This window comes from Sycon ciliatum, chromosome 6 (assembly GCF_964019385.1).
Source record: "Sycon ciliatum chromosome 6, ocSycCili1.1, whole genome shotgun sequence".
NCBI lineage: Eukaryota > Metazoa > Porifera > Calcarea > Leucosolenida > Sycettidae > Sycon > Sycon ciliatum.
Genome location: NC_088648.1, coordinates 24800816 through 24824147, shown reverse-complemented (window position 1 = coordinate 24824147; position 23332 = coordinate 24800816). Strand labels below are relative to the sequence as shown.

Genomic DNA, 23332 nt, shown 5'->3' with positions numbered 1-23332 from the left:
CATCCTGCAAAGTTTGAATGACGTAGGTTGAGCGATCGCTCTGCGAAACATACTTTTTGAAATTCTCTTCATAGTATATCTTCCACCACTGAAATTTCGAATTTCTTCGAATTTTTTGCTGAGAGGGGTGGCTTGCAACCTCGATATGGCTTGTTCCAGGCTTGCTTTGGAGTCATCGTCTGTTGAAACAGTGGCGGGAAGCTGCCCTGCAACTGTTCCAACAGGAAATTAATCGATCCGAGAAAGCGCGAGTCCGCGAATCTCGGTTGAATATTGAGTATTTCAAGCCTTTTCACGACGAAGATGGAGTTCTTTTTGGAGATGGACGTCGCGGCAAAGGACATGGTCTCCGACTTCTGGCGTCTGGTGAAGCCAGGGATCATTTGTCCAGTCAGGTCGGCAGCCTAACCGTCGGTAAGCTTGTGTTTGGATCCCGTTCTGCTCGATGTGGTAGATCACAAACAATTTGATATCGCACAAATTGATCTCAGCATCGTGCGTACGGTATTTTATATTCAGAAAATCCCAAAGTGTCTCTGTGTGGCCGTCCTATGCCACGAGAAACTCCAATCAGGCTCCAATGTCCTCTGCCTTCATGATTGAATGTCCACTTAGTTTGAACAACGAACACAACCATCGAGGACGGCTTTGCAATGAAAAATACAGCTATACTGGAGCTGAAAAAAAGAAGAAAAAAACGTGCTCAGGATGAGACTCGAGAACACGCATACTCTCCCAGCAGGTGAAACGCAAATTTTTGTGAAAAATGCGTGTCGCCGACTGACCAGTAATTTCGCCTGACGTTTAACTACCACTGCTGTTGCTTGGATTTACGTAAACCCTGACCTGTACAGGGCATTTTTGATTCTGAATTGAAGGATGGATCACTTATTTTACTGGTTTCAAGATTTAAAAATATCGTCTGACATTGCCACTTTTACACGCGCAATGACAGCCTCTCAAATTCCCCGAAAACGAAGACTTTTCTCATACAGCTTTTGTGTGCGGAAGCATGATACTTGTACATGTACATATTTGTGTTGCTGTGCTTATGTGTCTGTATGCTGGTGTAGATTCTGGATATCATGTTGGGCAAAATGAAGCACAACCTCACGAAGGAAGACATTGCCAGGTACTGGAGGCTGATCCATAGTACAACTTTTTGCGACGCGATTTGCGACAGTTGCGACAAGAAAGTGCCTGTCCTAGGTGTAAGGGCCCGGTCACACATGCACTGGGATTCGCTTCGGCGACGAGGTTCGGCGGCAGCGAGGCTGGTGTCGCTCCAGCGAAACCACGTGTGTGTGGTCACACATACAAACAGGGCACAACTCCTACTTTGGCGGAAAATGAGACTGTGGTGCATACGGTTCGGAGAATAGACGAGGTCAATGACTATCTTGCACGCATTTTTGTTGCATGGACATCATACGCATACAAATTTCTCGTAGCAAGTCCATATACAGCAGACCGTGGTGTTTTCCGCTGAAGCGAATCCGCAGAAGCGACAGTCTCGCTTCGAAAATTTTGGAGGAAGCGGATTGGAGTTTCTGCTGAAGCGGAAGTTCCGCTTTTCGCCGTTGCCATGCCATTTTTCGCTCCTGCGACCTCGCTTCAGCGTATACGCTACTTTCGAGTGCATGTGTGACCGGGCCCTAAGGCACCTGTCGCAGAAGTTGAAGAAAGTTCAACTTTTGTGACATGCGACGCGCGACCCACACATATGGAGTACAGTTTCTACCCTGGGTGGACATGCAGTGCTGCATGTGCATAATACATGCAGCACTGCACAGGGATGCCGCAAAACACCAAAAAGATTGTGAACCATGTGTCGCTGTCGCAGCTCGGCGCAGGTGTCGTAAGTTGCATGTCGCGTCGCAAAAAGCTGCATTGTGAATCGGCCTTAAGTCTGATATTAGATACCTGATTTCTGATGTTAGTCACACGAAAACGATGTTTAATTAAACCGATGATGTATTATTGTTCTGGTGTCCTGGTATGACTGTGTGCACACTTTTTCTAATGTTGCTAGGCTCCTTTCAGTGACGGCAAAAAACTTCTGTGATGACCACGTATGCCTTTAGAAATACTTAAGTGGGAGAAATCTCTATGTTCAACTGTATCTTAAGTTATTCTTAACTTCGTACACACACACGCACGCACACACACACACACACACACACACACACACACGCCCGCCCACCCGCGCACACACACACACACACGCCCGCCCACCCGCGCGCACACACACACACACACTCGGGAAATTGCGTCAATATCATGTTGCACTGTTGTTTGTGTTGTTGTTGTTATGCTTAGGTTGGCTGGTAAAGCGAACGGATACGTTGGTGGCGATCTTGTAAAGGTTTTCGAGCAAGGTAAGCTGCGCGACTTGTCTATCACTAGGCATGTCCAGAACTGCCAAGTTGTTGTTAGTTACATCGATAATCTCATGAAGTTATTCCACCACCACCGCATGCACCCTCTCTGGCCCACTTCACGAACCAGCAACACGACTCTGAGTTGTAGATATTAACACAATAATTGTTTCCCTCCATATAGCGCTGTTTCAATCACTAAGGTCTCATCAGTGAAGGTTGAGAATAATGAATGGCTAGAATTAATATGAAGGCACAGTTTTATACATGAAGAAGCGCGATCACGCGCTTAGAGGTAACAGACGTGCTATTTGCTAACACACGGAGAAAAGGTGCAAAAGACTCTGCTACACGCCGTAAGTGTTCTGCGGACATCATTGTTACTTGCGCAACAGATTCTAGCACTCTGAAATACAATCATGCAGTATGCTGAAAATATAGGTGACAGTTCAGATTGAGCGCTCCAACACAGCACTGTGAGTAGTTACGCGAGAGGCCCCCGGGGCATTCACTCCGTGAACTCACTCACCACCATACAGGACTGTCGTCGCATAGCGTACGCAGTGACCGTGGTGACGTGTACACATTTCGACAAACGCGGCCAAGTTTGCCGCATGTCTCACAGAAATGCACTCTGTTTCTGGAGTACCGTTTGCTTGACATGAAGCTGCGCCGTGTGCACCAGCTGTTCGATCCTTGTTCTAGATCGTACCAAGCAAACGCGCCCTAACGTGACGTCAAGTAAGCCATCCTGACCATGGGCCACACATTCGAAAACTTGGTGAACCTTTTAAAGTGACATCTGCTGCCGAGTAGGCCCTGGCGGATAATGCTCGAAAAGGTGGCAGATTCTGCTCGAAAAGCAGTGAAATTGGCAGGACCATACAAACCGTATCGCGCAATTCCTCGAATTCTGCTCCATTTCTTTATCCACATACCAAACACGCATGAAACTTACCAGAAACCGAATTCTGCCAATTTTTCTGCCGGCATTGTCCGCCAAGGCCTACTGCCGAGATGCCGTGTGTTGCGTGTTTGGATTGAAGAGAAGTATTGCAATGGAGAAATGCAAGTATAGTACTGACAGGTGCTGAGGGAACTTGGGGATCAGCCTCTTCGCCTAGACCGTTCTTATTTTCATGTACTTTAAAACGACCAACTTTTTTTCTCGTTATTCGAAGAAACGTTATCGCGAACCCGGTTTGAGATGTCTGTGTAAGGGTGCGCATACAGATGGGTGGCCAGGTAGCCATCTTTAAACTTTCTGCACGTTAACATGCCAGAATTACAAAAAACTTTAAACTTTTTGTTCGTTAAACTTTCCGGTTTTTACAGTATGGCCACACTTTGTTTTTTCTATGTTTCTCGTCGGCAAATTTTAACAAAAGGTATGCGGGCGGGCGGATAAAAAACAAAAGCCAAAGAAAAAACAAGAACAATTTCTACTGAAAACTGTATACATTTTACATGTGTTTGCGTGATTCATACGAGACACTGCGTATACCATGTATAGAGTACTACATTGTACAAACATGTACGATGTAGTCCCATACATGATTGCACTACTAACTGTACATAGTCATTATCACATCAGCCCACGAATATCAGGCAAACTGCAACAATGAGAGTATAAAGTTTGATGAATACGAGATGGCGAAGAGAACATACATTTATCTGCTATCGCATCAACAAACGCTTTCCCACTCGTCATTTTTGGTTTTGTTACTTCAACGTTCTTGTGTCCGGTTATCAAACTCTTGTCTCCACGCTGCTCATCTTTTCCTCGCCATGCGTCCTTTGCTTGGATTTTCTGCCCACGACATCGTTCCACAGACGCCAGTTGCCACGGAACTCGTCCGACTTACGGTATTCCTGGGACCCACGAGGCTCAGACAGTGAACGACTGAAAGCTTCGTCATGGCAGCCTTCATCCCAGAGAACGGACGGAGAACGCTCCGTTGCTGCTGTGGTGCAAACATTTACGGTTTTGATTGACGCACCTAGCTGCTGCAGCATGTGCAGCGCACATACATGTACAATGTACGTAGGGCCACCCAGTTGTTTCGGGTCACCCGACCGACCGTCTTTTTTCACCCGACCGCAATTTTTTTTTTTTTAGTGCATGCAAATGTGCATGACTACAAGTACAAGGTAGACTATGTACACACGTACACGCGACCCAAAATATATAGCAGTCCAGACATCGACCTCAGAAGCAGCCAATTAACAGGATGCAGCGCTTGGTGACGACGTTGTCTTCTATCTCCGATTCGCAATCGGTCCTGAAACAGCATCAGCTCGGCCACTGCGTCGCTCATTGACAGAAGTTTTCAAGGACTTCGGTGAGAGCTGCTCGTCAGACTCGTTTGCCAGCGAGGCCAAGATCTGGTCCTGGAGGAGACCTGGATCTGATGGGACAATGGCTATGCTGGATCGACTACAGTCAGATTTGATCGACTGGCTTGATGGAGAAAAGCTATTCGATATGCACAATTGTACATGTATGCACATGCCCGCAACTAAAATAAAAAATAAAATGAAAAATAAACCCGACCGACCGGCCCTGGTACAGCTGAGTGAAGTGACCCGAAACAACGAATTAATTCTAGGTGGCCTAGTACGAACTTTTTTTTTCTTCCGAAATTTCTGAAAACCTACGCGGGCGATGACGAGAAACATAGAAAAAACAAAGTGTGGCCTATACAGTCTATAATAACGTTAACGAGGAGAAACCTGTCGTTAAAATAGAAATCGTTATACAGACATCGACACATATACTGTCCTATTGAGCGTTGAGAATGAGTGAGAATCGTTACCTTTGGTACACGTAAACTAGTCAATTTTGGGAAATCGTTATACATGCGCCTCGTTAGAATAATGGCTTTTACAGTAGTTGAATCGCCGTGTATACATTGGTATGCTGTGCTGTGCTGAAATTCTAGCCTGGTCGGTCTTCGGCGCTCTGTTCTTCGGCGCGCGACAGCACTGCAGTACAAGTAATACAAGTAATTTATAGAAAAGAAGAAAGACCAAGGAACTACACGTTACGCTATACTGTCCACTAACACCACCAGTTACTAAACAATCAGCTCATGCGATAACTGGTGGTGTTAATAGTGGACATTATAGCGTAACTTGTAGTTCCTTGGTCGTTTTTCTTTCCAATAAATTAAGCCTTGGCTGTCCATCCGAATACAAGTATTGAATGGAGTTTCAATCAATTTTCACATACCGTCAATTTCTGTGTTCTGTCTGCTCTTGTGTTTGCGTAGCCGGGAAGCAATGCGGGAAGCGCTTATTGGCGACACCTTGCGCTACTGCTGACGATATGTACATGACACTGGCCGACATTGAGCTTGGCATGCGCAAAGTGAAACCGAGCGCCATGATGGGAATCACTGTGGAAGTTCCCAAGGTCAGACTCTCTTTCTTTTCTCCGCGTTGTGCTCGACAGGTCTTTTGACCGAGTGTGTGAATGCGTATGCGTCTGCCTGTCTGTCTGGCTGGCTGGCTGGCTGGCTGGCTGGCTGTGCGTGCATGAATTGGTGTCTGTGTGTACGTGTGTGCACGTGTGTGTATGTACGTGTGTGCATGTACGTGTGCATGTGAATGCATGCGTATGCGCCTGTGTGTGTCCCAAAATTGTTGTGTGCACAAGAGCCGTATGTCATTTCTAGCCACTGCGGCTGATTGTGTTCATAATGTTGTGTGTATTTCTGTTACAGGTCCGCTGGAGTGATATTGGTGGCCTGTCAGAGGTCAAGAAAAAACTCAGCCATGTCGTTGAGTTTCCGCTCAAGTATCGCAAGGTACTCTCACTATTACGTATGTGTGTGAGTGTGTGTGTGCGTGCGTGCATGTTCGCATGTGTGTGTGTGTGTGTGTGTGTGTGTGTGTGTGTGTGTGTGTGTGTGTGTGTGCGTACGTGCATGCGTGTGTGTGTGTGTATGGGGGGGGGGGGGGCACTTTTGCGTATCTGCATTTGTGCTGGCATGTGTACTGGATGCATGGGCGTGTGGTCTTCTTGCAAACTCGAGTGCCGGTACTGACCAAGTGTGAATGTATGCTGGTGTATGATCAGCCAGCAGCGTGATAGCGTTTGACTCTCTGCTGTGTCTATGAAGACCTTTATTGCTGAACTCGCGCAATTTTGATGCAGATTGTGTTGAAGGAACCTTTCGAGGTTAACCCTTATCCGTCTCACCAAAGGGAAAAAAGTCTTAGGCCCAGCGACACACCGCGTTCCATTTTGGTGACAACTTCGGTTTCGGGTGAAATTGGCAATCTTGTGCTTTTTGGAAAGGTTGAGTCATGATCAGCTCTCTTGCGACCTTTTTTTTTTTTTTTTTTTTTTTTGTAAGAAGAAGAAGTGAAGAAGTTTATTTGTATTAGGGGTCGTCCGTATTTTTCGAAAAATTAAAAAATCCGTCCTCAGGCAAAAAGGGGGTGGGTGGTCAAGAGTGCTGGCGGAATTTAATTTTTTGATTTTTCGTACTTTTTTTTTTTTTTTTGCTCCAGTGACTTTCATACACTTGTTGCACTGATTATAGCTGACTGTGTACTGTACTGTAGACGTAGTGTAGGATCGATTGTCGCTAACACCAGTATCTACTATGATATACATGACTTTTCATGTACAGTTGAACATCGATTATCCGCACATCGACTATCCGACCATTCGATTATCCGTAACAGTTTTTTTGGGCGCATGTGCCGTAGAGTACGCACTGTGCATGTAGTGAGCCATTAAAAAAATACGAAAATTTTGAAAAGTAAAAAGGTCGTACATGTACATGTTTCTTATCCGGAACATTTGCCTTATCTGAACACCGCCTGACAGTTGTCTGCCCAGAGGTGGTCGGATAATCGATGTTCAACTGTAGTTGTACGTAGGACGGTGCATGGCCGTGACGTCGGTAGACCTAATACTCACTGTACTTAGCTACTAGTACTTGACACAGGTGCAGTCAGAAAACATGGGGTCAGGAGTTCTTATTTTTCGAGCTGGGTATGCCGGCATCGGTAAAAATCAAAAAATTAATGGGAAAAAATGGGGGGTGGGTGGGTGGGTCAGAGACAATTTTGCACGAGGACGGATTTCTTAATTTTTCGAAAATTACGGACGACCCCTTAGGCACAGAAATCCATCCACAGACCTAATTCTCTATTGCATCAGTATGTGTGGCACGTGTTGTGAGCTGCCGTTGGAGTGATGAAGTTGTCAGTGCCTTCTATTGTTGGCGTGGTCCAATAGCTCAAATGTGTAGTGCACTGCTCATGACAAACAAGGTCCCAGGTTTTGGTCATAGTGGGGTTGGCATTTTTCACTTTTCAGGCAGTTCACTTCCTGACTGATTCTGTATTGCATTTTGTTTTAACTTGCAGAACTTTGAAGAAGCGGGTAGACCGCGACCGCGTGGTGCTCTGATGTACGGTCCACCAGGGTGCAGTAAGACGATGATAGCACGTGCTTTGGCGACAGAGAGTGGTATGAACTTTATAGCTGTGAAGGTAAGTGTGTGTGTGTGTGTGTGTGTGTGTGTGTGTGTGTGTGTGCGTGCGTGTGCGTGTGTGTGTGCGTGTGTGCATGCGCGCGCGTGTGTGTGCGTGCGTGCGTGTGTGTGTGTGTGTGTGTGTGTGTGCGTCTGTGCAACTGTGTGCGTGTTCGTGTTTTGTTTTTGTCTGTGTGTATACATGCATGTTTTTGTCCATGGATGTGTACATATGCGTACATACATACTGGTGTACATGTGCGCTGTGGAATGCATGCCATCACAACTTGGATATCTTCTGCGTTTTTTTATGCAGGGTCCTGAGCTATTTAACAAGTACGTCGGTGAATCGGAACGATCAGTTAGAGAGGTAGGAAGAATGGATGTGTTTGCGTACCTCTTGGAGGCCCGTGCATGTGTGTGTTTGTGCGCCCGCAAATGTGTGTGTGTGTGTGTGTGTGTGTATGTGTGTGTCTGTGTGTGTGTCTGTGTCTGTGTGGCGTGTGTCTGTGTGTGTGCACGTGTGCATTTGAGTGCTTGCACGTATGAGTGTTTGGACGGGATGGTACATCAATGCAGTCCTCAATTTTACTTCACACGTCCAATCTCCTCCTTGTCATGTGTGTCTTTGCATATGGGGTCTCCGACGGCGAAAGCTCACATAAAGTTTTCCAAGTACAGTGCGTAGGGTGCATACCATGTAGACCAGCGTGTAGATCAGCGTGTAGATCAGCGTGTAGATCAGCGTGTAGATCAGCGTGTAGATCAGCGTGTAGATCAGCGTGTAGATCAGCGTGTAGATCAGCGTGTAGATCAGGTTGTAGATCAGCGTGCGCGCATTACCAACATCTGCCATGACCTTCTCTCCATGAGCGACACTGATTCACGCTGCTGTCCGGAGTTCGTGAGGTGTTTGTCGCGCTGGATGCGAAGCGTCGCAGTAAGTTTGTGTACTAGCATGTACGCGTGGTGATATTTTGGCTCGGAGAGCACTACATAACGCAGTGCTCTCGGAACACAAATTCCAATAGCCTACTCGAGCTCAGCTGATGATGGGTGAATTCCTCGCAACACTGTGTACTGACTAACAGGAAAGCACCATTGTGCTTTCTTGCTGGTTTGCCGAGTGGAAGGTCCACTGCACTTCTCGTGTGCTCTGGATGGCAGTCGTGAGTCAGTCTAGTGAGATTCAAGTGGGCAGTAAAAGTGCGAGGTCGCCTATTAGGGCGCGACACACAATTCCCTAAGTATCGCCGAAGTCGCACCAACCTCTTCTTCCTTTGCCTTCATGTTGTGTCTGTTTGTTGTTTGTTGTTTTTGCTGTGGGTGGTGTGTTGCTACTGTCGTTGTTGCTACTGTCGTTGTTGCTACTATCGTTGCTACTGTGGTTGCTGCTGCTGCTGCTGTCATTGCTGTTGCTGCTTCTGTCGCCGTCGTCGTTGTTGTCGTTGTTGTTTCCGTTATTCTGGGTATAGGTGTTCAGGCGAGCAAGAGCTGCTTCACCGTCTATCATCTTTTTTGACGAGATTGATGCACTGGGAGTGAAGCGCGAAGGGTAAGTCTCATTGCGCTTGCTGCTGCTGCTACTACTGCTGCTACTGCTGCTGCTATCGCCTCCACTTGACTGAACACCTGAATGTCAATGAGCATGTGGAGGACGCACACAGCTTGTAGGCCGGATTACTCTCAGACTCGTTCACACTCTACTCTGCTCTCTACGTCCTGCCACCCTTGTAGCTCGACCACTGTGCTGGTAAATCTAGGAAGTACTCCTCGGCCATAAGCCTGCCATGTGCTGCCATGTACTGCCATGTACTGCCATGTACTGATCATGGACTGATCATGGACTGGTCAGGATGCACAGATCTGCTGCTTGCTTCTGTTCCTGCTTGACCTATGTGTTGCTTCTGCTGGTGGTGTTGCTGCTGCTGGTAGTATTGCTGCTGCTGCTGCTATTGGTGGTGGTGGTGGTGGTATTGCTGCTGCTGCTGCTGCTGCTGCTGCTGCTATTGGTGGTGGTGGTGGTGGTGGTGGTGGTGGTGGTGGTGCTGCTGCTGCTATTGTTGTTGTTGTTGTTGTTGTTGTTGTTGTTGTTGATGCTGGTGCTGGTGCTGGTGGTGCTGTTGCTGATGGTGGTGCTGGTGCTGGTGCTGCTGCTGCTGCTACACTGACTGACCTTTGTTTGCAGTGAGAACCAGTCTTCCCGCGTTGGGGACCGTGTGGTCACTCAGCTTCTCACCGAAATGGACGGTGTGGAGCAGCTGGGCGAAGTCATTGTTATCGCGGCTACCAACCGGCCCGATGCCCTTGATCAGGTGAGTGTGATCTTGATGCTTGCAAGCTATTGTGAATTGTCGCTTCACTCGCGTCTCTCCCCCTTTCCCTTGCAAGCTATTGTGTATTGTCGCTTCAGTCGTGTCTCTTTTTCTTGGCACTTGCAAGCTATTGTGTATTGTCGCTTCAGTCACGTCTCTTTTCAGAGAGAAAATGGTCCACTGTAAGGGATGTTGCAGTGTTTTGCTTTCTAGGGAAACAAACCAGTATAGTGTGTTGTTCTGCGTGTGTCTGTGTGTGTCTCTGTGTGTCTGTGTGTGTGTCTGTGTGTGTGTCTGTGTGTGTGTCTGTGTGTGTGTCTGTGTGTGTGTGTGTGTGTCTGTGTGTGTGTCTGTGTGTGTGTGTGTGTGTGTGTGTCTGTCTGTATGTGTGTGTGCGCGAGTGCACGCGTGTATGTGTACGTGTGTCTGTGTGTGTGTGTGGGGGGGGGGGGGTACCTGTGTTTGTGTGTCTATACACGAGTGTTCGTGCATGTATGTTTGTGTTCGGAATCTTTGGAGGTGTGGGCGCTTGTATACATGCGTTGTCAATTTGTCATTGTCACTTCTACTGCCGTCGCTGCTGGTTGTGTTGAAGTCGTGTGGCGTATTAGGCTGCTGTCGCTGTCCTTGTAATTGCTTTCAACAGTGTGATGTTGTTGTCGTTATCATTGTTGCTTCAGGCCCTACTAAGACCTGGACGGTTTGGCTCGCTTATCTATGTTCCCCTTCCTGATCCAGAGACGAGGAGGGAGATCTTCTCGGTGAGTGAAGCCTGATGTTTCTGTCTGTGCCACTGCTGGTGTTGACAGTGGTGATGGGGATGGGGATGGGATGGTGGTGATGGTGGTGATGGGGATGGTGGTGGTGATGATGGGGATGGTGATGGTGGTGGTGATGGTGGTGATGGTGATGGGGATGGTGGTGGTGGTGACAGTGGTGATGGTGCTGGTGCTGGTGGCAGTGATGCGACCGATAGCCTTCTTGACTGCCTCTGCCCTTATTGTGTGTACTGTTGATGTAACCGAAAACATTTTCTTTCCTAAACAGTACACCCACTTAGTGATTGGTAGCAGTTGAATATCGATTATCCAACATCGATTATTCAAACATTGATTATCCAAACATCAATTATCCGACCACTTGATTATCCGGAATGGTTAAAAACAAAAGTGCACATGACACACTGGACACATTTGAACCCTTTGATAAAAATGTCACCGTTCGCTTGAGGCCGGGTTTTCCGCATCCGCAAGAACACCATCACCCTCTAGGATCAAGGAACCTTTTGAGAGGCATGAATGTGTAGAATTTGACAACTTCAACTGTTAGACTTCAACAGGACGTAACTCGATCAAAACTAGCTCAAATTCAACGATCCAAATATCCAATATGTCCCATGAAGCTGCTTGAGGCGTCCGTCAGAATTTTAGAATATCCAGGTCAAGGAGAAACTCTTAGCGTTGTATTGTATTGTATTTTATAATTTTACTTGGGCATTCCCAACAGACCCTAAGGTCTTCTTGCATAGTCCCCAATCGTTCCGTAGACCTCATCCGCCAAGCGCTGCGATTAGCGGTTCCTGAGATAAATCGCTTGCAAGGTGAGCCGCGATCGCAGCAACTTAAAAAGTGCGGAGCATCACGTAAAAGATGAGAACATTGAGACGTTCCCTCGCGCTGAGTGCCATTCTAGGCGGTTTGTTCTTTGGCGCTCCATTCTTCGGCGCTCCGTTCTTCGGCGCTCCGTTTTTCGGCGCTCTGTTTTTCGGCGCCCGACAGTAGATCTTCTGCCATGTCACCCCTGTGCCTATGCATCTGTAACTGTATCTACATGTAGATACTCATGCTGTCCCGAATGCTGTACAGGAAGGTGTGTTGACATAGTTATTATCACTATCATCAAGAGTAGATAAACAAGAGTGTGCAACTCCGGATCTCTCCTGCACAATCTGCAGATACCCCGCCCCGCGCCCACTGCGGAATTTTTTGTTTACGTCACCCTTTTTCAGAGAAACCCGGATTTTGCCGCAGAGCAGTGTGAGAGCACGTGCTAGGCACCGACCTTGTAGTGTAAAGCCCAGCCAAGTGCACGAGGGAAAACTCTCCAAAAGGCTCGCAGCGCGTGCGTCGTCGAAAAGATTACGTCAACAAAAAATTCCGCCGTGGGCCAACCCATCCGCGAGTTGCACACTCTTGTTTATCTACTCTTGTTATCATGTTCCGTCTCCGGAGCATTGGCCATATCCGAGCCCCTGGCTAGAAGTCTTGTGCCCTAAAGAGGTTGGATGAACGGTGTTCAACTCGCTGGTCTGTTTTTACGTAGGCTGTGCTTTCATGTGGCGTTTCAACCCGAGTTGAGTTCGACCCGGGTCAAGTTTCAACCCGCCATGAACACCGATTGACTGGCTCGTTGACATGACGCATTACGCTTGACCCGGGTTGATTTTAACCCTGCCCTGGGGGGGGGGGGGGGGGGTGAAATTAAAAAAAAATCGTACTACCGTACTTCTGTGTATAGCCCGCACAAGGTTTGAACAGCACTGCACAGGCCAACTTCGCGCAAAAGTGTTTACCTGACCATACAGTGCTCTATAAGTGGACTTTTGCCGGCATATCAGTACTTGACCCGGGTCAGCTGTCTTCCTGTAAACAGTGAACATCTGCCCATTTTTTCCATCGTACAGACTTTCAACCCGGGTTGAAAATTGTCATGTAAACACAGCCTTAGTTGTGTGTGTGTGTGTGTGTGTGTGTGTGTGTGTGTGTGTGTGTGTGTGTGTGTGTGTGTGTGCGTGCGTGCGTGCGTATGTGCATGTGTATGCATATGTGTATGTGCACGTGTATATGTATGTATAATTATATGTATGTGTATGTGCATGGGTATGTGCATGTGTGTGCTTGTTTAATTTTCTTCTTGATATCTAGATTGAGTTCCGTAAGACCAAGGTTACCGATGATGTCAGTCTTGATCATTTAGTATCGCGTACGATTGGCTACTCGGGCGCCGAGGTAAGCTTTGGTCTCTCTCTCTCTCTCTCTCTCTCTCTCTCTCTCTCTCTCTCTCTCTCTCTCTCTCTCTCTCTCTCTCTCTCTCTATCGCTCTCTCTCTCGCGATCTCTCTCCCCCTCTCTCTCTCTCTCTCTCTCTCTCTCTCTCTCTCTCTCTCTCTCTCTCTCTCTCTCTCTCTCTCTCTCTCTCTCTCTCTCTCTTCTCCATCTCTCACTCTCACTCGCATTCACTCGCTGTGATTTACTAAATCAATGATTGGTGAATCAAACTTGTGCTCATTTTGTCTCCATTTGGCTTTTGTTTTATGCAGATTGTGCAAGTTGTGACCGAAGCATTCTTGAGATCCCTGGAAGATGGCACTGGGGGCCTGGTCGGCAAGGAGCACATTGACACAGGGCTGAGCTGCATCAAACCAAACACTAGCACGGCCCAGATCAGTATGTATGAGCAGTACGCTTCGAAGCGCAGATAGCTGCTGTCGATGTGGCCCTCGGTGCCAGTGCATCGTGCCGTGTACTCCGTCACCCGGCATGCAAGCATGCACTGCCTTTTCAGACACATCTGTGTATGCCCAGAAGAACCTATCTGCATGTTGTTGCGAACTAACCGGTACCATGGCGACCTTATTCCAGCCCAAACATGTGAGCTGGGGACACCATGCAGTTCTTCAACAGAGTACGTTCCGGCCTATCTATTCACTTTGCTCCCCAGCCCAGCATGGGCATAGCTATGTATGGTGCTCGCCAGCCAAGCAATGGGTATAGCTTTATATGGTGCTCACCAGCCCAGCATGGGCATAGCTATATATGGTGCTCACCAGCCCAGCATGGGCACAGCTATATATGGTGCTCACCAGCCCAGCATGGGCCCGGGCATAGCTATGTATGGTGCTCACCAGCCCAGCATGGGCATAGCTATATATGGTGCTCTCCAGCCCATCATGAGCATAGCTATATATGGTGCTCTCCAGCCCATCATGAGCATAACTATGTATGGTGCTCTCCAGCCCAGCATGAGCATAACCATGTATGGTGCTCTCCAGCCCATGCTTATTGTACCAGAACCTCTTGCTAGAATAGTGGCTGTTAAATAGCCCCCACAAGGCTCTGCGAATCGTCCGTCTTGTGGCGTGTGTTGACCTTCACATGACTCGTTTCGAAAGAAGCAACAGAGAGACACCTACTGATTCTAATGACTGTCACTATAATTATCAGTTCTCAAACAAAAACAATTTTTGTCAAATTGAAAAATCTCACCTGTTAGTGTACTGTGTTGCTCACTACAGTCCGTTCATCGGAAACAGTCCCGCTGGTTTTTGAAAGTCCGATTTGGGCCGAATTGAGGATCAAAAACCCACTTTAAATCTCAAAAATCTGGGTTTGGAATCTGATTCTCCATACATTTTGCCATGGCATACCTGTCCGAATTTCGTGAAACCTGGTTGAATTTCTATTTCCCTGTTCTTGGGCTTTTCTGGCCTCGAGTGTGGCAAGTAGTGATTCCACGGGTCGCACAATGCAGGGTGTACTGTGGTTTTCACGATAACTATCTTCAAATATGTGCGGAGACACCAAAAAGTTAGGGTGCCGGTTCCCTATGAATGTAGCCACGACTGCACTAGTGACTGGAGTTGTTCATCCACGCAATTTGCAATATACCACTACGGTACTAGCAAGAGTAGGTAGGTTGGCGTAGAACAACAGCTATGCAAAGCCACGTTCATCTCCGCTTCACTTTGGGAGGCAGTATCAACACTCTTCATACCTCAACAAAATTAATCCAGGCGCACAGGAGTAACGATGATTCCGAGACCTTTGGTCGGAGGAGTTACTTTTGCCCGCTGCCACTTCCATCCAATATGCCACCGCCCCCGCTGTGCAGCATCTGGTGGTACTGTGGTATTCAGTAAAAAAAATGTGCCTTGGAGTGGAAGCAAATTCGCCACGAGTTTTCCTATTCGCTACAATCGATCTCGGGATGATGGTCGTGTCTTCTTCATCACCACTGCAGCCTGGACAGCCTTCGGGAGGGCTCTTGCTCAACAGATTCCTACATGTGGATTTGGTTTACACGGTCAGGGAACGAAATAGAGCTGCAAGACACCAAAGCATTTTGTTTTCTTCCATTCAATTGCACTGCTGAGCAGGCACAGCATGCTGACAGATAATCAGTATGCACGTCATCGAGCCCAATGCCCAACAAACGGAAAGTGCTACATATGAAATTTGACACGGCCCCCCTTCTCTGCTCGGCTCGAGACATAGCTCATCGGAATCAGTCACCCAATTCTCCTTCGTATAAGCCATAGTTATTTTTTGCCGTTCAGTTTCCCCTAACTCCCATAATTGGATAAGCCCGATCCTCTTCGCACTGCGAGTAGAGACCAGAAGTGCAGACGTACAGCTGATGTAGTGTGGGATAGCATTCTGCACAGGGAGGCCTGGTTGTGCAGGTTTGATCACAACAACTTATGAGCACGAGCATGCAAAAAAGCATTTTAAATTTTTAATACCGTATAATACTGCAGGCATACTAGTACGTACATGGAGAAAAGTGGTGAGCGTGTGGTGCTAGCGCGATGTGTGAACAATCCAGTATCACCGACGGCGGAGGCCAGCCTCTAGATTTGACCAGCCTGACATGATGCATGTATATGTCACGTTATTGTACATACGAACTGTTGGCCGGCTTCAGAATGTTGTGTCATCTGTGCAGAATCATTATTGAATACCAGGCTGTCCGAACGCCCTGCTTTGAGCAGGACGTTCCTGCTGTGGACCAAGACATTTGTGTATATTTACATAGGATACAGTTGCTATTGCATGCAGTGAATACTATTATGCATGCGTTTTCCGCTTTGAAATGGTGGCAAGGTTGGTCAGACTGAAATACACCATCCACGAAAGCAGTGCACCACCCTGCATCAGCTGCAGGGTGTCACGCGGCTGATTCCCCGCGAGCGATGGGCGTGCCTGTTGTCACGTCGCTGCCTAGGCGGGCCGGTGTTTCTGTCGGCCCACCTCGAGCGGCTTGTCGAACGTCTGCAGTGTTCCCATCAGGATGCAGTCGCGCAGCTTCATGCGCATGACGCCGAGACGCGTCTGCGTGGGCGTCCGCTGCAGCACGCCACCACTGCCACCACCGCTCTTGCTTCCCGGCGACGCAATCCGATAGACCTATACACGTACGATACACATACACACACACACACACACACACACATTTGAATTAAACTTTGGAATTCCCATGTTATGATTCTTTTCAATATTTCCTTCTCTCATAATATTTTACAATAAAGAAAAGGACCAAGAAACTACAAGTTCCGCTATAATGTCAACTAACACCACCAGTTACTTGACAATCAGCTCATGTGATAACATTGCACAAAACTGACCGACAGCACTGACGTTGTACAACTAACTGACAATCAGCTCTAGCACGTCTCGGGTGCGTACTCCAACAGCCTTCCAACTTGGAAGGTTCTAAGTTATAATATTACGAAAACATAGGAGCTAGGGAAGGTATGTGCAACCCAAGACAAGCCCAAGCTTCACCTTCCCTTGCTCCGATGGGTTTTCATATAACTTAGAACCTTCCAAGTCGGAAGGCTGTTGGAGTACGCACCCGAGACGCACTACAGCTGATTGTCAGTTAGTTGTACAACGTCAGTGCTGTCGGTCAGTTGTGTGCAATGTTATCGCATGAGCTGATTGTCAAGTAACTGGCAGTGTTAGCGGACATTATAGCGTAACTTTTAGTTCCTTGGTCCTTTTCTTTATTATAAATTAATTATTGGCTCTCCATCCGAGTCTATCGTAATAATTATTTAGTTCGTTCTTAGTACGAACCGGAGATTTTTCCTCTGGTGAGAAGGCAGAATTGCCTGTGCTCTAACGAATTCAAATCAATAATAGGCTGTTTGTTTGCGCACTGGAGATGTGTTAAAGCTAGATCTCAGGTCGTTGAACGTCTCAGTAGCCTGCCAGTTGTATGCCCTGTTCTCACACTTTATGGTTGCTTATTATATAAACACAGTCATGGATAGTTGCTTCATAACTCATTCCAGTGTGTGTTTTTCCACTATTTTACATTTCAAACAAATGAAACAAACAAACCTTCAGGTTGAGAGTGCAGAGGCTGATCTCGGCGGCGGAGTACTCGGCAAACACAACCTCTTCGTTGAACGCCGGGTTGCGGCTGGGCTTGAACGATCGCGTCAGCGTGCTCACGGTGTCGGCGGTGGTCGGCGGTCGTATCTCCACTTTCACGATGGTGTGCGGAGGTTGGCGCTCGGCATCCAGCGGCAGATTGCTGGCGCGGTGCACGGTGACGACCAGTTGTTGCCGCTCCAGCTGGTACTGCACAGAGAACTGTATCGTGCCGTGCGGACTGTGCGACTGCGTTGTGCGCGCCGCGCTCGGGGAGATGGTGTCGAACGAGCTGCCGATCTGCAGGCTCGGCGCCTTTTGCCACTGCTGCTTGTTAGTGGCTGCTGACAGCCTCGCCACTGTATCCTTGTGCCGCACTAGCTCCTGGTCGAGGACTATGAATGTATCCATGTCCACCGAATCAGTCTTCTCCAGCCGTCGCCGCTTGCTGGAGCCAAGCTGTCTTGTTCGCGCCTGATTCTGCGCGATATCCGCTTGCAGCTTTGCCTCGCCAGTGTACGCTGAGCACCTTTCCTGCGGAGATCTCGTCCTGGGACTTGGGCTATGGCTGCTGGCTGGCGTTCCACCGTGGCTGCGATTGTTGTCCGTTGCTTGCAGGTCGAGCGTTTCTTCACTGGCCGGTACTTCAACGTCACTGCTGCTGCCACCGCTGACGGCACTCCCTCCACTGCTGCCCGGCGTCCGCATGTTTTCATGTTGCTGCAGTGGATCCCCCGCACTACCCACAGTGTCTCCACCTGCTGCTGCTGCTGCTGCTGCTGCTGCATAGCGTCCGCCATGTTGGTTGCCACGACGACTTTGCCGGTAGTCACGGGAGAACGGAGGTGGCGTGCCCGAGTGCTCACTGTCTGCCGACTTGCCTGCCGAGCGATAACTGGTTGAGCCGAGAATCATGTCCGGGTTGGGTGCGTGGTGCGTGGTGGTCGTCTGGCCAACGCCGTTCGCGACTGGGAATTGCGATATGCCCACCGTGCGGGCTGTCGCCTTGCTGCTCGACGCTTGCTGTTGCTTGCGGTGAGGTGCTGTGTTGTACCGGCTGCTCTTATTCGCCATCCTGTCGGTGGCTCTGGATTTGGAGAGCTCGGCTGCATGCGCGGGTGGCAGGCTGTTGCCCGATGCCTGGATGATGGTATTGGCGCTCTCGACAAGCACAACAAACTCATCCGCGTCGCCTTCGCTGTGTTCGCACGCGCCTGTCGCGCCGGGTAGCCTCGCGACCGCCTCGGGCTCCACAATCTCCATGTCGCCACAGTCGATGGAGTACTGGCGTTCCTGCGCGGTCATCTGGTGGGTGGCAATGTCGAATGGCGTCGGGCCGGGGGGCGGGGGCACGTATATCTTTCCCTCGCGTGGGCCCGCTTCGCGAATGCCGGCGCGACCGGGTGGCTGCGACTGGGGCCCTAGCGGGCGCATCCTGAAGCCATAACTAGCGGACTTGGTTGGTGAATACAGCTCGCGCCATTTCCTTAGCTTCTCGTTGAGTGTTTGGTCTTCACTGGACAGCGTCAGCGTGGCGGTGTCGTCCTTCCAGCGGCAGAAGGACTTCTGCGAGCGAACGTGTCTCTTCTGCCGCCGCTTCACCCAGAGATGCAGTGCGGCAGTGAGGGTCAAGGCGAGGAGCAGGCCTGCAATGATGCACATGGCTATAGCGCCGGCGGGGAGTTGGTCATGGCCGTGTGCTCGACCGTGGACCCGTGCCAACGTACGCTTTCCGGGTCCTGCCTGTGGCGGTGGGAGACAGAAGGAAGACAGTACAATAATTATAATTATGTAAGACTCAGTAGCCCAGCAATCCCCTATATAATATATATGGTCATTGCTCTGTATGTTATGGATAGATTGTTCACAGACCGCTATACATGGTCCCTCTTTATGTGGCTGTCGGCAATGTGTCTTGTCTATGTATGGTCACAATAACATGGCGGACAGCACACATAATACATACATGGCCACTCTATATGCCATGCATCTTGTTTAAATATGGTCACGATATAGAGTGGCTTCACATCAGTTTGACATGTGACTAGATTAGTGCAGAAAGTGATCATGGCGTGTGTGGACAGTGGAACCAACATGGCCGACATCATGTGACCCATAGATGCAGGGGTTGAGTGGAGTCGGAACCAACATGGCTGCCCCCGTATGGTCATGTGATAGGTGTGAAACCAATCTAGACTACTGTCGTCCCTCTCTAATCCAGCACCCTCGATAAACCAGCACAATTTTCAGTAGCCAAAATGTCCTCTTCATGCACATTGCAGCAGTAAATCAGATTTGTTAATCCAGCACCCTCCCTAATCCAGCAGAATTTTCCGTGGCACAAATGGTGCCGGATTATAGAGAGGGACCATTGTACTGATATTTTAATGTTCGTTAACATTACTGGTCTTGCAGTAATACTGAAATCCTACTAGTGTGTGGTTTTAACTCACAGCATACATCGTTGTGTGTGGTCACGCCTGTTGACGTCTTGCACACATGGACATGCACGCACACACACACACACACACCTCAGACCTGCCCATCGCGGAAGCGATGATAGCGAACAGTTATGTTAGACATAGCAACTTGTGCTGGGATTACACCATTCAACAGCTTGCAAGACTGATGAATTGACCGACACTATTTTTAGCCTGGTATCCACCACACAGCTGATTGAAGTGACTTTTTCTGGTCAGTGAATCCCTATTTTTCATTTTCCATTTTTTCTTTTCTTTTTTTCTTCGTTTTTTCTACACACACCACACCACATACTCCGGCATACACTGGCTGTTGGTAACCACCCAGGAGAATGAAAGAAAAGTCAGGAAGAGTCCGAGAAAGAGAAGAAAGACGTGTGCGACCATAATCGTCGGGAATTGAACCCGCAACCTCTCGATTGGAAATCGACTGCACATACCACTGCACCATATGGGGGACACACACACACACACACACACACACACACACACACACACACACACACACACACACACACACTTTCACTGCATTTCGAGCAGAATCTGCTTTTTTCCGGCATTATCCGCCAAGGCCGAGCTTACCGGGCTGCTGCTTGTAGGCGTTGCTACACTGATCACCGATGTGCGCAGGTTGAGTACGGGCTCACGCTGCTCCATCCCGTTGCCGTCCACCCACGTTGCATTCGTCTCGTTGCCATAGTCCAGCTGGTCCAGAAACGAATCGACGCCCGGCCACAGGTCGGAGAGGTTCTTTTTTGGTCCCAGTGGCGGCAGTTCGTCTGCGGGAGTGCGTCGGTTATACATGTATGACGCCGGCCATTGACTCTTCGCCGGCTGGTGTGTGTTGCCGTGGTAATCCATGCTAGGATTGGGAGAGTAGATGTACTTGGTCCAGCCATGGCCCATACCTGCGCCGGATCTGCCTGACCGCGTAGCACGTCTTGTCGAGTGGAGCCGCTTGGCCCGGCTTTCGGATGAGCGGGATACGGATTGTGATACGGATTGGATTGTGGAGAAGTATGTGATTGCGTTACGGTGGCAGCAGTTTGGAGAACTGCCCCGGTGATAATGGATCTGACAAAACTAGCAAAACAGCTGTGCGCACGCACACGCGCGCGTACACACACACACACACACGCACATGCATGCATGCACACACCATCGCATACATGCACACACACACACACACACACACACACACACACACACACACACACACACACACACACACACTTCGCTAATAACGACTGCGGATATAACGACAATTCGCGAATAACGACAGAATTTCCATGCCCAGAGCAAAGTCCCATCTGACCATAACACATAATAATGAGACTTCGGGTATAACGACACTTCGCGAATAAGGACACTTTTCTGATGCCCCGCCGCCGAGTGTCGTTATAAGCGAAGTAAGTTGACTGTACTACAAAACAGAGAGGTTCCAGGCTGTCCAATAGAGTGCTCACTACCGAGAAGCAGAACTAGTTGAAACAATTCGGAACCAGGCAGGCACAGTGACCAGACCAGGCAGGCACAGTGACCAGACCAGGCAGGCACAGTGGGTTGGTCAAAGACCATGATTGAGATACGAGAGGTACCTGGTTCAAGTCCTGCCTGGGAGCGGTTTCTCCAGCCGTGCTGCTACCCACAGTCAACTGGGAACTTGTGGCCAGGCACAAGGGGTACATGGATGCAGCTAATGGGGTCGTGCTTGGTACTTGTGCCAGTGGTTGTGAGACTTATCCACTCACCCCCACCGTTAGTCGCTGCATCTGCCGCTAGGGTTTACCGGGTGTTAGCGGCCGTCGTGAGTTCCCTTTGGGAACGCACACGATAATTAGTTGAAACACTAATACACGTAGGAGGATGGGAACTGTGTTTTCTGACGATCGCTTAGTGCGTGAAACTCGGAGTAGAAACACTTTTTTCATCCTCCTTGTAATGTTTGGTTTCACTACTACTACTACACCCATATCTCTCTTATCCAGGCAGGCAGGGACCGAGCACCGCCCTCAACCAGATAACTTTAAACAGGGGCATCGGATAAAGAGCATGCGGAGTATGACCTGTCTGGTCTGTATAACGTTTAGCAGAGCAAAGTGGCTAGGTTCCTGACTACTTGAATATCGGAGTGTACATTTTCAGCCGCCGCAGAGTACTGCAGCCATTCTTACCGTTATCAGGCAGTTATCTCGCTATTCGCCACCGTCGAACAACAAGCCAGGCGTAGATTTGTGGCATACGCTGAGACTTCCCACTGCCTAACGACTTCAGCATGGACAGCTCGATGCACTCCGAAAGGCTTCTCGAAACTCCTCGAAAGCCTCCCTGAAATAATCCGCCGCAGAGCGCTGGGAACTGATTTTTTTGCCACCGGGCACGCTTCAGCGCGATTCAACTCGTCTTTGTGCCCAGACAGGCAACGAGGGTCAACGAGGGTCTTGCTATTCGACTAGAATCACGGCTTGGTTCGGCAGCGATCATAGCCGTGCTGTCTGTATGCTCTGCGCCACGCCAGAACGGAGCTTGGAGCGAATCCGCGCAGCTGGTTTCAGTCTTCTCGTTTTCCATTTCCATGATGACACGCGCTGTGTGCACGGTGTGACATACGAACTCTCTGACCATTGCAAGCACTGCACAGAATGATTATCATGTGTGGTACTCCTTTGCCACAAGAAGTCATCGCCCAGCTAGGGTGTGAGGGAGAGTTTTTGTTGGAGAGCCGAGGCTAACAAGGCTGTTTTTCGCTTGGCCTTCAACGCCCCGGACGGAAAGATTCTGTGGCAGGGAATCCCCGCGCTTGATAGTGCTCACAGGGCTGGATCGGTGTTGGCAAGGGTGCCAGCTGTAATAATGTACATCTGGTACATGACTACACGTGGCAAACAAAGAATCCGACCCACAAGTCAAAATGTCGCCTTTATATCATTGGGCCTACTTCTCGTTTATTGTGCGAATTGAAACAAACCAACCAGCCAACCAACCAACCTAAAGCAGCACCACCACGTTTCCATTAAAATGTTCACGGTCCAAAATCGATCGGACGACTTTCCACATCATGCACGATCCAAACGCCATCCGGCATCCGAGTGCCTGTATGACTATGAGCCTTAGCGCTGTTTTAGTCTCGCTGGTCGGATTTCTTTCATCACTTTTGTAATGATTGAAGCAAGAGTTCACATCTCCAGCAGGCACCCAAAAGGCACAAGGGAGGTTTGCAGAGTTTGTCGCAACTCCGAGTCTCCTGCTCAATGCAATCATCAGGCGACTTGTAAGTCGTAAGTTGCCTGATGATAATTGATTGCATTGAGCAAGAAACTCGGAGTTGCAACAAACTCTACAAACATCCTTTGTGCCTTTTGTGCGTAAAACAAGTAATACCAACTCGATCGCGCCCTCCAATTTGCGGAAAGCCTGACATGTGTGGTCAGAAGATATTTTGCCGCTCTGCATCCTTTGCTTGTGTTGCCTTCTTCTCCTTGTGGTGTTGTGTGGACAATTGGTTAGCCAC

The 23332-nt window shown here is 48.9% G+C and overlaps 2 protein-coding genes across 2 annotated transcripts in view; one reads left to right on the top strand and one right to left on the bottom strand.

The window, feature by feature from the left end:
• Nucleotides 1–14486, top strand: part of LOC135819760 (uncharacterized) — a 42698-nt gene extending 28212 nt beyond the window's left edge. Inside the window, exons 13-23 of the mRNA XM_065333022.1 lie at nt 1074–1132; nt 2320–2378; nt 5651–5793; nt 6104–6187; nt 7764–7889; nt 8187–8240; nt 9346–9425; nt 10059–10185; nt 10866–10946; nt 13110–13193; nt 13504–14486. Coding sequence (XP_065189094.1) covers nt 1074–1132; nt 2320–2378; nt 5651–5793; nt 6104–6187; nt 7764–7889; nt 8187–8240; nt 9346–9425; nt 10059–10185; nt 10866–10946; nt 13110–13193; nt 13504–13665 — 1059 coding nt within the window. The 3' untranslated portion in view covers nt 13666–14486. The remainder of the gene's footprint in view (nt 1–1073; nt 1133–2319; nt 2379–5650; nt 5794–6103; nt 6188–7763; nt 7890–8186; nt 8241–9345; nt 9426–10058; nt 10186–10865; nt 10947–13109; nt 13194–13503) is intronic.
• Nucleotides 14487–15597: 1111 nt separating this feature from the next.
• LOC135819759 (uncharacterized) lies at nt 15598–22266 on the bottom strand. The gene is made up of 4 exons (XM_065333021.1): nt 21996–22266; nt 20404–20916; nt 17309–19084; nt 15598–16369 (listed from the first exon to the last, which is right to left on the bottom strand). Exons 2-4 carry the CDS (start codon nt 20725–20727, stop codon nt 16184–16186), a joined length of 2286 nt encoding a protein of 761 aa, XP_065189093.1. The 5' UTR covers nt 20728–20916; nt 21996–22266; the 3' UTR covers nt 15598–16183.
• Nucleotides 22267–23332: the final 1066 nt, after the last annotated feature.

Excerpts from the sequence above, each read along its gene's own strand:
- LOC135819759 (XM_065333021.1), bottom strand. The coding sequence starts at position 20,727 with ATGGGCCATGGCTGGACCAAGTACATCTACTCTCCCAATCCTAGCATG. Across the intron at positions 19,085-20,403 it reads CGCCTACAAGCAGCAGCCCG|GCAGGACCCGGAAAGCGTAC; the intron begins GTAAGCTCGGCC and ends CCACCGCCACAG. Across the intron at positions 16,370-17,308 it reads TCTGCACTCTCAACCTGAAG|GTCTATCGGATTGCGTCGCC; the intron begins GTTTGTTTGTTT and ends GTACGTGTATAG.